At 38.6% G+C, this 13,886-nt stretch overlaps 1 protein-coding gene across 8 annotated transcripts in view; it reads left to right on the top strand.

Moving 5' to 3' along the window:
- The window catches only part of SEMA6A (semaphorin 6A), a 114,546-nt gene that overhangs the window by 57,640 nt on the left and 43,020 nt on the right, over positions 1-13,886 (top strand). For all 8 annotated transcript variants that reach the window (XM_061347076.1, XM_061347075.1, XM_061347073.1 and 5 more), the window contains 7 exons: positions 878-938; positions 2,429-2,491; positions 3,365-3,466; positions 6,130-6,220; positions 9,359-9,478; positions 10,480-10,568; positions 11,457-11,674. In XM_061347076.1, the coding sequence (XP_061203060.1) occupies positions 878-938; positions 2,429-2,491; positions 3,365-3,466; positions 6,130-6,220; positions 9,359-9,478; positions 10,480-10,568; positions 11,457-11,674 (744 nt within the window). The remainder of the gene's footprint in view (positions 1-877; positions 939-2,428; positions 2,492-3,364; positions 3,467-6,129; positions 6,221-9,358; positions 9,479-10,479; positions 10,569-11,456; positions 11,675-13,886) is intronic.

Below are 13,886 nucleotides of genomic sequence, written 5' to 3'. Positions count from 1 at the left end.
TGCATTTTGAAAAAACCCTGTGTTACTTCCCGGAAAAATGAGATGCTCAGTACAAATTTGATGTGGCAGTTACTGCAGTGTTATGGGTTGGTGGGATTTGTTGGGGTTTTTGTTTTGTTTTGTTTTGGGGTGGTTTTTTCCACATTTTAGGTTTCATATAGGTATGTCCTTGTTCTCAGTTTCCAGAGAGGAGAATGTTTATGAATATCTCTTTACCTGAGTAGCTGAGTCTATTTCCTCTTCCCAGGGAGAGATTGGCAGCTAACTGTAGAGAAGGACAGGTTCTCAGAAAAACAGGAAAGTGAATGCAATCAAGAAATGTGAACTTTTTCCAGCAGAGTATTTTTTTTAGTTCAGTTTGGCCACCAGTGTGTGAAGAATGATTTCTGTGAATAGCTTCGTGGCTGTCGGCCTCATGTCTACCATATTATCAATCAAATTATCACAGCTGAGGTTAGGCATGTAATTTAAAATAAATAAATAAATAAATAAAAAGGGAGAGAGGAAGAAAGGGAGAGAGCAAAAGCATCTGCATGCTAGATTGTGGCATCTGCTGTAGGACCTATAGAGCAGAAATTATTTGAGGCTCATCTTTCCAAAACCTCATTTATCTCAATTCAAATAATTGCTTTTGGGATAGAATCTTGCTTTGAAGTTTTGTAGCATTTTTCTTTTTTTTTCTTAATGGGAAGGAAAACAGTTTATATATGAAAGTGCTTTTCTGGGAGAAGCACGCAACGCTGCCAGTAATGTTCCGTGGTAAAACCTGTGATCTTTTTTGAATGGATTATGGATTATCTTGTGATAGATAACTGTCTTCATAGAAAATGAACTGACTGCTCCGTTTGACTTTGTGTTCGTTTGCCTTCGTTTACAGGGACCATATTTATACTGTTGATATGGACACATCACATACAGAAGAAATTTATTTTAGCAAAGTAAGTAGCTTTTATCGTCATCCAAAAAGTAAGGACAGTACAACAAACATCAAATAAATAGGACTATGGCATTGTTTCAAACAACTTGCCTGTGCTGCTGAAAAAGCTGTAACAAGGAAGTAAGATGGCATTGCTAATCATATTTGAGGAAAGCTGGAATAGCAATCATGTCCTCTGTGAATTTCTGATAAGTGATTTAGCTGGGCTGATAAGCAATCTGTACTGAAATACAGTGAAGTCCCTGATGGAACATCTGTCAAACATCTATTAATTTATATTCAGCAGTTTTCTGTAATAGCTATACTGTCCCAATTAAGTATATGGGAACTTTCATCATAAAAAGCCAGTGCTATTTACATATTTTCCTGCACACAAATTTTATTCACTCATGCAAGTACTCACTAAATAAAATCTTATTATAACATCACTTTGTAGATATATTCACATTATCTCCGTGGGAAGTTTCATTCAACCTAAGAGCTTTGTCTGCATTACCATATTGTGTATTAACATAAACACACTAGAAAACTTTCCCTTCATCTCCTTTGCACTGCATTCATACAGTGCAGTATGTGCCATATACATCCTTGGTCCAACAGAAAATCATCTGAATTTGGACTTTAGATTAATCTACTGTAGGAGGTCAGAGTATTTCATCATAACTATGAGTGATGTTGAAGATGAGCTTATGGCCAGTTACTCATCAGAAGCGAGGGTACAAGCTTGTAATGGAAATAAACAATCATGGTTACTCTTTCAGCTGGGAGCCCTTCATGAATGCACGGTGTCTCAGTTTACTGATGGGAAACACTATCAGGCCTATCGTGGCAATAGTGCCTGAGGCATTACTAACTTAGGCTATATGGTTTTAAAGTTTTACTATAATTGATCAGGCTACCACATTTGACCACTCCTGAAACTCATCACAAAAATATCCAGGCTAGGACTTGCCTGTAAATGTTCTGGTAAAAGAGTGTTAGCAGATAAAGTCAGCAGTGTCTTGATAGGTAGAGGGCTTCCTGGGTCTGGTAGCTGAATTGAGGTGATAAGAATTATGTGAATTTGATTTCTTTGCTAAGATAAAATATTATCTTCCAGAATACATATTTTATTTAGAATCCAGTCAGAGTATCTAGTCCATAAATGTTTCTTCTGATTTGCAGAACAACATCAAGTTAAGAGAGGATCTAGTGTTTTTAAGAAAAATGCACATATTTCTGCAACATGGTCTATTGCTGAATTTTGTTGGCTTAGGCTTTAAAAAAACAGGATACATTTCTAGTCTAATGAATAGATAGCAATACAAAATTAAGTGCATGCTCCACATCACTGATCTTTCATTGTTGTGGTGAATTAATCATGGAGAAAGGGTGCACAAAGCTTTCAATAAATATATGTTCAACAGCTAGTCTTCCCTAAGGGACTTATACTTCTGAAATTAAATGCAACAACCTCTGGGCTCTAATTGATTTCTTTCTTGATCCTTGCAGAAATTGACATGGAAATCTAGACAAGCTGATGTAGACACATGCAGAATGAAGGGAAAACATAAGGTAGGCAATTTTCATTTCTTCTGCATCTGCCACTTTAGTTTAGTTGCTTCACTATTATCTCAGGCTGCTGTCTGTGATGTGGAATGGATCATGCCATTCACTTCTTGCCAGTAATTGCTTTTTCCATCAACTTACTGAAGGCTTTAATTTCCAAAAATAGTTTACTTTTAATGTGATAAAATATTACGACAGGAGACACAGGAATATCTCTGAGGCACTGAGGATTTTGGACATAATGCTTAGTGTACTGACTTTGCTTACCACTAACCTCAAAAGCTAAATGCTGCTGTCCATCCTCCAGAAGGAATTTATGGATAAGTTTGTGTAAGCCATCAGAAAGCATGTAAGGCATCAGAAAGCATGAATGTGTACAGATGTTGAAGGACTGTTTCTCACACCAGTTTTAGCCTACTGTATATGATCTATGACTATCACATGTGGTATCAGAATTAGATGCAGACTCTTTGATTCTCTGCACCTGTTCCCCTTCTAGTTACAGATGCTTTATGCCAGTACATTGCATTGGTGATGCTACTGTCTTACAGCAATGTAGGTGAGAGGAAGATCAGATTTTTCACTCTTGGGGAAAGCATCAGCTTTAAAACAGAATTCACCTATGTGAACAATAGCAAAATCTGAGCTATGATATTAATATAATATCTTCAGTTTTTTGTAACCATTTTTAAACCACTGGAATAAATCAGTTGCATCTTGCTCATTGTCAGTTAAACATAGAGGAAATAAAGCCAAAAATGTATCAGTGGCTACCAGCCAGTTTCATTTTAGATCTGATAAGGAAATATCATGTCATAAAAAAAAAACACCAGACACTCAAAATACAGTAGTTGAAATTATTTTATGGTTTTTCTTCAGGATGAATGTCATAATTTTATTAAGGTTCTCCTGAAAAGAAATGAAGATACACTGTTTATCTGTGGAACAAATGCATTCAACCCTTCTTGCAGGAATTACAAGGTATGTGATCTGTTTGTGGGATTTCATTTATGCCTTGTCTTTCTGTTGGATTTATTGTGAATCTGCTGGCAGCAGCATGAGGTTGTCATTCAACAGTGCATCATTGAACTCTGTAGCATTTATCTCCACTTGTTTCAGTGCTACAGAGCTCAATATTGATTGTATTTCTGAGGATTTCTTGTGCTGATTACCTACCTCTTTTCAACTCCTGCACGTCAAGAGTTTATTGCTAGTTTGTATTGCCCTCCACAGATGCAGGGTCCTTCAGATCCCTGCTTGGGTATACAGTTACTCTTCAGAAAGTTCCTCAGCTTGTTACTGACACCCATATCAAGTCATAGGCTTATGCTAAGGGTTACCTCTGGAATAGCACATTTTAAATGTCTCGGTTATACTTTTCTCAATACCAAAGCCAGTACTTAAGACACTTGACGGCTTAGCACAGCAAACTCCAAGAAGACTGGTGTTGGGCACCCAGCAGATAGCTGTGGATATCCTATGGCATTCTGTGCTGTAAAAGTGATTGAAAGCAGGTCTCAACAGGGAAAGGTACAGCAGGAGGGTGATGTACTCTTCACTCAGACTCTGTAAAACCAAAACATTGTCCTGAGCAGTGTAGAATACTGTGCTGGTTTATGGATACTCAACATTAATTCACTGACCCCAGTGTCTCCCTTTGACATAGTGTATCCTGGTTATCTGCATTTATTCAAATGCTTCCCATTTTCTCAGGTTTGCACCAGTATAATCTGATATTACCCCCAACAGTGTATGTCTCTGAAGTAACTTTGAAATGAATTTATTTAGGCTCTTTTAATATACAGACTCTGCTTTTCCAGGCAGTGCTACATCCCACAGGTCATTTCTCATCCTTCTTTAGGAAAAAGAAAATTCAGCTTTGATAGTGCTGTTTCTGATAAAGTAACAGAACAATTCTCATTCATTTCACTGGGCTCAGAATTACTGTAAGAAAAAAACCAAACCAGAGTAAAAACATTAACATCCAGGAAATCGACTTCCTTATTGGTGTTCGCTGTGACTGCTTCTCTTCCTTGCTTTTTCTGCAGTGCTGCTTTACCTTGTTTAGCTACTGTGATGGCTAGTTGTAGGAAACACTGAAGTTCAGAATGGTCTTTTCTTTCCATCTGTGAAGGAAGAATCAAATTTGAATAAAAACACAAGCCTGTGTCATGCTAATTGTGTGGTGCAGATAGCTACTTTGTTAACCGTCATTTCTTGTTTTCTTGCTTCCTGCTCCTAGCATGTAATGAAGCTTCTTCATCTCAATTCTGTCTTTAGTCTTCCAGCACAGTTTGTAATATTTTAGGTTTTAATGCTGTTAGTGGAACTGACAAAGCTCAGCCAGACCACTTGTAAGAAAGGTGTCTTTTAATACAGCTATTTCATTGGCATCCTAATGGGAGGAATATAAATGGCCCTCCTTACCCTTACTGCAGATGTCTCATTCACTGTGACGCATGGCCTCTGCACACTGCTTCACCTGCTGCTCAGCTGCAGAGGCTGGATAGTGGTACTTCTTGGAGTCAGCTGGAGGTCTCTCCAGTACCTGTCCTGGCTTTTCCTCCATGTATTTCTGCAGTGTATATAGAGAACTAAAGTTGTGCCAAGCAGAAAACAGGGCTGTTCCTCCACCCTGCCAATGGATGTGTGGATGGCCCTTGAATAAACAGAGTTCCTTTCAGAGTGGGTTCTGACAGGAAGGGTACATGAGAGAAAACAAATGGTGATCACTGGAGGACTTGGGTGCTATAACATGCAAGCTAAAAGTTGATGGTGCCAGGAGGGTTATTTTTCATGCTCTGTGAATTTGTATTGTATGTGGTTTATACAGTATGAGCTGCTGAAGTTACTTGAATATACTAGAAAGATTCTTACTCCCAAAATATGATAGTGTAAGGATCTTAAAGAAGTAAGAGCTGTATCTTTCCCCCATAGCTCACAACTCTCTTGAACTTAGTGTAAAGTTGACCTGTACATTTGTATGATTATCAGCGCTCAGGGTGAATTTCTTTCCCAGGAGTTACACTTAAACTTCAGATTTTACAGTTCCTGCACAGATTAATTCTTGCCTAATGGTAAGAGGATTTCTCTGTTACACAGACTCAACTGATAGAGTTAGACTTCAAGAGCATCCTTCTGAGTATGCAAATCAAGAAAGAGAGCACCACTGTTGAGACTAGAGCAGAAGGATCTCTGGACTTTAGGGAGAAAAATGCGCACACAGATAATTGTCCTAGTGTTGTTTCTTCTGACTGCTGTGGCTTGCAGTCTTTTCTGTGGATAAGAGTGCTTCTGTTGGATCACTGTTGAGGATAAATTTTGAATCCTTGCCAGAACCACAGGCCACATAGCCTGCTACAGTTCAACAGGAAGATTGTGTATGGATAAAATACAGACTGAAGACTTTTGTAAAAATTGTTGGGGTAAGAGTGATCAGATCTGAAAGAATGCCTGATTTACTGCATGCACTTTTTTCAGATTGATTTTATCAGCATGACTTTTGTCAGGTTTTTAACTCGTAGTAGGTGCATAGTTAGAGAAAGCACCTTCCTCCCTGCCCAGAAAAGAAGAAACACTGTCACAAGCCTCATCCTGGGTAAGAAGTTTTTTCTCTCTCTAAGGAGCTTCCTTTCATTTTTCAGATGGATACCCTGGAAGTTCTAGGAGATGAATTCAGTGGGATGGCCAGGTGCCCCTATGATGCAAAGCATGCCAACGTTGCGTTGTTTGCAGGTAAAGTGACAGAGATAAACATTTTGCTTTCTGTCCTGCAGCCCAGGCTGGGCATAACCCTTGAGAACAGAATGTGAAAATCTAAGAAGTGGCAAAGGGAGTGAATAGTGACTAAAAATAAGTGGTGTAAGGAAATCACTAGCCCAGAAGCCTCACCTTCTCTGGTATTAACTTCACTATCATGAACACTGCCCAAAGCCTCAGTTTCCTTATTCAATACTTCAATATTTCCTGTATTTGTGATAATATTATACCAGACCAGCATGAGGCACCATTTCTGGCTGCATCCAGCTTCTGCAGAAGTCAAGGAAAGTCAAGGTTTATGTGAATTTTAATGAGAGGTGAGCGGGACATGGAAGGGGGCTTGGAATTAGATGATTTTAAGGTCCTTTCCAACCCTAACTCTGAGTATGGTGAGGCACTGGAATGCGTTGCCTGAGGAAGTTGTGAATGCTCCATCCCTGGTGGTGTTCAAGGCCAGGTTGGACGTAGTCTTGGGTGATATGGTTTAGTGTGAGGTGTTCCTGCACATGGCAGGGGGTTGGAACTAAATGATCTTAATGTCTTTTCCAACCCTAACCATTCTATTATTCTATGACGTGCATTTTAACAACTCTAAGCTTAAGTTAAACTTCGTAATAAAAGGAAGTTATGTAACATGCTGTGATGTACCCTTTTCTAGATCTAAGAGGAGGGGGAAGGTGATTTTAAAGCAGAAAACATCTCAGTGTGGTGTTACTGGCTGTTGCAGACATGAAGAGAAATGTGTTGATTAATGATGAATTATGCTGCATGCAGCAGAATACAGTTAACTCTGATTTCTACTACAATAGTTAAGAAAAGTGAGCGATTATTAATGGAGTTGATTCAGGCTGTTGATTGTGTGGTATTTTTTTACCTCTTTTCATGAATTCTGGATTAAATTGTTTCTTTGTTGAACTTCCCTTAGTGTAAACCATGCTGATCTTTTGTTAGATTTGCCTGTAAAGTAGGTTGTAAAGATAATACCAAAGTCAGACATGATAATGTCAGTCCTCTTCAGCAGGTGTGATACTAGAAAGCAGAGCTTGGGTGCTCACATGGTAATACTTTATCTGTTCCTCTGAAGATTTAAGAGTGTGCAAGTATTTCATCCATTCTCAATTTAATCTGTGGCTGAAGAGCTGTAGTAAGCACTACTTTTGAGGTGTGACATCTGCCTCAGAAATGAGAGATTTTATAGCAGGTTGCAATTTTTTTTTCATTTTTACTCTTTAAAGTGTAAATAAATGGGTGCTTTTGCTTCAAAATAGTGATGATGATGGTGGTAGTATGTAGTTTCTTAATTGCAGTCAAAAGAACATAAAGTAGAAATTCTCTGTTTGCAGCAGGTAATTCATAAACCATGGAAAGAGAGAGACACCTTCAGGGAAAGATTTATCCCATGTGTCTCAGATTTCCTATCTTTAGGGCAGTCTGAACGACATTTCAGAAGAGCACTTCTCACAGTACTGGCCAAGGAAACGTTTATGACTAATTTACTTTACATGTAGCTGAAGTTTAGTAAGATGACTCCCAGTCTGTCACTGAAGAAGTCCTCGCAGTATTTAAAAATAAAAAATACATTTATAGAAATGATCATGCTCTTTCATGATGATTCAGAATAAATGTGATACTGTTCAAATACATTCTTTTGGAATATACTGTGTAAATCTAAATCTGCTAATTTCAGGAGAAATCACCATTTTATATGCAATGCATGTTAATACTCATGGTAACTTTTTGGAGTGCAGTGAAAAGCATTTTCAGAGCAGTTTAGGGCACTGATCCAGCTTATCCGAGTCTGTTGGGTGCACTTACATGAATATGGCTCTTCTTGTGGCCCGTAGCTATTACAGCTGATATGAGCAAATTATAATTGGTCACATGGTCTTCATGAACTTAGCAGGAAATAAAAAAAGTGTGATTGTATTAATATGAGTTCAGACATCCATATCTAAACAATTCAGCTTTTTATTCTGTTTTAAAATCATTTTTACTATCTGCTTTTTTATTTTGTGATTATTTTTTTCTGTTTTGCTAAGAGAAGTCCATTTTTAAATAGCCAAATAATGATGGGAAATATGGAGGCTCAGAGTACAGTCTTGCTAATAAAAAAGAGTCTGATTTTTAAATCTTGAGCTGAAATAAAACATTGTCTTTAAGTGCAATGAGGAGATCTTGACCAATAGCAGCCTCTGTGCTTTCTGCTGGATATGTCCTCCATCTGGTGACTTCAAGGCCCAGCATGCAACATAATCTCTGTCAAATGAAATGGAGGCCATTCTGATTTTTATGTAGACACAACAGAGTTGTGTTCTCATGCTGCAATGTTTGTGCTTCTACCATACATCATGTTCCAGAGTGTGTCTCACACATGAAAACAGCCCTGTACGGTTACCATGACCCACAAACTGATAACAAATGTAATTTAAAAATGTTGGAACTAATGCTTTTACCTCCTCATAGGTTTGCATTTTTTTTTTTTGTTGTCCTTTTCATTGCTTGCTCTTCGGTTATTTAACAGAGAGGAATGCATAATTCATGCAGAAAACGCCTAAAACACATTTTAGAAAAGAAACATAGATAGGCAATCCTCCTCCATCTCTTTGTATCCCTGTTTCGCCTGGGCTCTGTGCATGCTGTTTGATTTTTTGCTAGTGATCTTTGGCAGAGGAAGAGTGCTCTCAAAGGGAGAAATTTGCATAAGTGTCAATTAGCTGCAGTCTGTAAGACCTGTCTGGCTTGCCCTCTCAGTTAAAACAGTTCTGTCACAGTTTCCCCATATTTGTTTTGCTCACAAACATAGGCAGAATTTATGAGCATTGAACCGGAGGCATGTGCAAGGAAACTGGACAGGATATGACTTACCTAAGCTGGAGAAAAATTACCCCATAAGGTTTCTTCTCCCACAGCATGCTTCTGATGTGACAGTTTTGAAAATTGGTGACATGCTTGTTCAGTGCTCAGTCCCCTTTACCTAGCTGAATTTTTTCCCTTCATGTTCCTAAGAAGATTGTGATGATATTGTTTGCCCCATCTCATTTGACTGATGAGAGAAACTAATTATGTTATTTCTCATGCACCTCCCCTCTTGTTTCTTCTTTCTTTCATCCCCAGAGGGAAAGCTGTATTCTGCCACAGTGACCGACTTCCTTGCAATAGATGCAGTCATATACCGGAGTCTTGGAGACAGCCCAACTCTGCGGACAGTTAAGCATGACTCAAAGTGGTTGAAAGGTAGATAAACAAACAAAACAAAATGAGCAGCATCTCTGATGAGAGTCTTGTATTCCTGACAGACCTCTTTGTCATTTAATTTCACCACCGCTTTCTGTTTGTCTTTTTCCTTCTTCTCCTGACCCCAAGTTACTGCACTTGACAGAAACTGTGAGCATGGTAGATCACAATATATATTCCAGCATCTTTCCAAGCTGAAATCCATCAGTTTACAGCTGTTGGATGTAAAGGTTGGAACTTGCAGATCTAGGTGTGCTTGAACTTGTGTTAGAAAATATTCTTTCCCCCAGGAGTGTGTTAGGTAACAGTCAAGGCTTCATGAAGCATGGAGGGTTTGTCCTGTAACATTAAGATTCATCAATGAAAATAAAATTATGGGAATATTGCACAAAGCCTTTCTTTTATGGTTCTTAGGGACTGTAACAGCTGCCACTGAATTAGGCAATATCTGTGCTCTAAATGCCCTCATTGTTAAGAACGGTGCTGTTTAGCTTCATGTAGGCGTTACAAACAGTTACCATTTGGAACGATTTTAACAGTGAGCAAAGTTATAGTTTGAAGACTTTTTCTGCATGCAGAAATGTTTTGCCAGGTGTTGACTTAGTCCCTCTTTGCTTGCTACTACAGTTATGTGTGGGCAGAAGCAGTTACATGGTTTGTTTTTCCCTCCACACACAGCCATGAAGAGCACTGCTTGGACCCGTCAGGCATACCGCTACGTGTATTGCCTCTTTACCTTTCCTCATACTTCCACGCAGGGCAGACATATTAGTGGCAAACACTTTAACTACCTTGCAGTGGTGTTGGCACAGACTTCTCCCCAGATCTCCTCTCCTCAGACAGTGATTCTTCTGCAGTGGTGATGTTGCTAGTTCTGAAATCTGAGCAAGCTTGAGCAAGCATTTCACCTTTGGGTGTTTAGCGTGAACGTATTCGGCTTCTCTTTGCATGCTACATGCTGTGCACGGTGCCTAAATAGGATGTCTTGGTTTTTTTCCTAGAACCATACTTTGTCCAGGCAGTGGACTATGGCAATTACATTTACTTCTTCTTCCGAGAAATAGCAGTGGAATACAACAGCATGGGAAAGGTAAGGGCAAATATATTGCCTTGAATGACTTTGTCAGATTCAGGAGGAACAAAACATATGCTATTCTTGGACCAATGCTGTTAGGAGTGACCTTGAAATGAGAACCATAAATCATGATGACAAGGTCATCATTTTGAGAAGATTCCTATCGCTTAAGCCAAAAGGTTGGTTGGAGTGAAACATTCTACTGTCTTGAAAAGAAGCAGGGTGGTTTCTTACAGTGATGTTGTATACTGGAGTCTCTTTTCTCAAATCATAAAAAGAACAAGGCAAATGTAGGTAGTTCAATTTAGTAGGGAATTGGTGAAAACAAACTCCAAAGCAGGGAGATATTATTCTTTAAGAAATCTGAATTTGAGTGCTGAATAAACAGGGGCAGGCATTCTGTGCTCTGCCATTCTGCAAAGAATAATTAAACACTTTCTGCATTTTTGCTAATTTCATAATAGCTTTCTGACTAAGCAGTTGGAAGAGCTGACCAAGGTCACAAAGGTGGAAGGTAGGAATAAAAGCCCAGCAAGATCTGCATAGGTTTTAAGTGCTGAAAACACAAGAGTCAGAACAGGCAGCGTGGGTTGCAGGGATTGTGAATATAAAATGTGCTTTTGTTTGGGGAAATAGAAAGCTAAGCAGTTGGTATGGAAATTAATTTTATATGGGTTGAGGACAGATCTCCTGAAGGATTTATGGCTGTATAGTAAATGCTACAGCCTTATCTTTTATAGCACACTGTTCCAAAGCTTAATTTTTCTCTGTTTCTTATTTGTCACAGATTATGGAAACGTGGGATTAAATTAAGCACCTTGGTGTAAAAACAGAATTCCAACAAAATCCTTAGTTCAAACAAGCATTTAATTTTCTCCATTATTTTTGCTCTACTCCTTCTAGGTAGTTTTCCCAAGGGTGGCTCAGGTTTGCAAAAATGACATGGGAGGATCTCAGAGAGTGCTGGAAAAACAGTGGACTTCCTTTCTCAAGGCTCGTTTGAACTGCTCAGTTCCTGGCGATTCACACTTTTACTTTAACATACTCCAGGCAGTTACAGATGTTATCCATTTCAATGGTCGGGCTGTTGTTTTAGCAACCTTCTCCACTCCATATAATAGGTAATAAGGACAATAACCTTTTACCTTCTACTTCATGTTTTGCTTTTCACTGCAGTTTCTTTTTACTTTATGAAGGTACAAAAAGTGATTGCTCGTACAATGTAATTATTATTTACCATGTTCATACCAGTAGTTCATGTTTCATTTTAAGATATCCTTGTATTGCTTCCTGCATTTTGTATCTGATAACTTAGAGCAGCTTTCAGCCATTTACTATCTGGACATGTTCCTTGGTCACACTTTCTTATACATGGGACTAATTCAAACCAGCCACCAAGAAGTTTTGCAGAATGTTATTCCAAAGAGAAAATATGATTATTGTTTTTCCCACAAAGAGAGGACTGGTCCTGTGTTGTTTACATCTAACCCCCAAAGCCACATTAGTACTCGTTCCCTTTATTTCATGTATCCCTACAGGTTCTTAAATTTTCTCCTGGGAGAGCCAAGAACCTAAACCGTCCTGCTGGCTGGGGCAGAGGGTCCCCAGAACATCTGAATTTCATTGTTTGTGTGGTTTTCCAAAAGCATCAGTTCATCTGTGAAGAATTTATTACCACTGCACATTATAACATGTTTCTCCAGAAGTTATTAGGAGAGTAACTGTATCTAATTATCGAGGTCTCCCAGAGAAGTTAAAAAAATAGTAGCTGAAAGGGGAACTTTATTGCTGAAATTCATCTGGTTTTGCTGTACACTCACCATGTCTTTTCAAGCCTGACCTCAGTGAGGTCATGCACAGAACTGACTTCATGTGAGAGTAAGCCCAGGCCTGTAATGCATAATTGCTGCTTTTGACATCAAAACACTAGGAACTGCAGTGGAATACTTATGCCACCAATAGGGAATACAGAATTAAATTAGGATGATCTCTTTTTATGCACACTAGCTTAATAAAACCAAGTGAATGAACAGAGATTCAGCATCAGAAAATAGGTTGTGTCTTAAGATTATCTCAAAACTGAGATTGTCCTCCCATTCTGATAGTATTTCCTGTAATGTGTCATGAATAGTAGTTTTCCCCGTGTTTAATATCTAAGTACTTGGTGTTAAAATCAAGCTACTATTTTATAGGGTCCATTTTTTGTTAGATATTGAAGATGACAGAAAGGTGCATAGGTTTGGAGGCACCCCATTAACAAACCTGCCTCTCACAATAGACAGATCTCTTTCATTCCTCCCCTGGTGAGGAAAAGCCACAACAAATATCTTTGATCATTGGAACAAAGTTTCCTCTTAGGGTGAGCTGGAAGAGGTTCCCCGGTCTAATCTAAAGTCACTCAGGACAGGAGCTGGTGACAGGTTGTAGTCCAGCAGCTGGGCGATGGCTTGGCTGTGAGCCACAATACTCCATCCTTTTGGCATTACCACAATGTGGACCTACGAAATGCCATCCTCAAGAATGAAAGTTGTTGCAGTCTTCTCTGTGTGGTTAAGGGTTGAGCACAGTGACTCCATGTAGTCACTGTGTAGTTATGGGTTGAGCGCCGTGCTCAGAGCTTTTAGTTCTTTACAGCACTCCTCAAGACTTTAGGTTGTTTTTTTTCTTTAGGGCTTAATTCAACAAAGTGCAAAATCTTCTAGCTGGAGTGGGTCTTTTAGCTCGAGGTGTCTTTTAGGGAGAGGTTCTATGTGTGGCCAAATAGATACTTCACCAACTCTTACATCAACATACATGTGGCTGCCTCTGTTTAAAACTCCTCCTGCATAGTATCACATTAATATAGAGCTTTGAAGCTCCCTTCCATAAAAAAACACAATCTGTGGAGATCAAAGTAAGACTAATACTGTCTCCCTGCTTCTTGTTTTCTTCAGTAATAATCATTTTGAAACCTTTTAATATTTAAACAGTTATTTTATTATCAATTTATATCCCTTTATGAATTTAATTTTATTCTCTGTAGCAGTATTATAGTTCCTACAATTTTTCTTTGGTAACCTACTAGCTAAAAGCAAGATTGAAAGCCTCAGCTAGCTGGGTTGATGCTATTTACATGATAAAATCAAGCAATGAATGTCAGACATAAATGTAGTAGTTTGTGTTAAAAAAATGAAAGGTGGGTAAATGAATAGTTCATGCTTCCAAGTAACTGACCATGGGGAACCCCTGAGCCTTTTAGAAAGTATGTAGGTAAGGAAATCATTAGGTTTAGGGATTTGCATGCAAATAATCAAAAAGCTGAAATTTACAACTTTATGATCTAAAAATAAAATT

Source organism: Neopsephotus bourkii, unplaced genomic scaffold (genome assembly GCF_033783945.1).
Source record: "Neopsephotus bourkii isolate Nb327-2 ecotype Australia unplaced genomic scaffold, CSIRO-AGI_Nbou_v1 NB_286, whole genome shotgun sequence".
Lineage (NCBI taxonomy): Eukaryota > Metazoa > Chordata > Aves > Psittaciformes > Psittacidae > Neopsephotus > Neopsephotus bourkii.
This window is presented reverse-complemented; position numbering and strand designations above follow the sequence as displayed.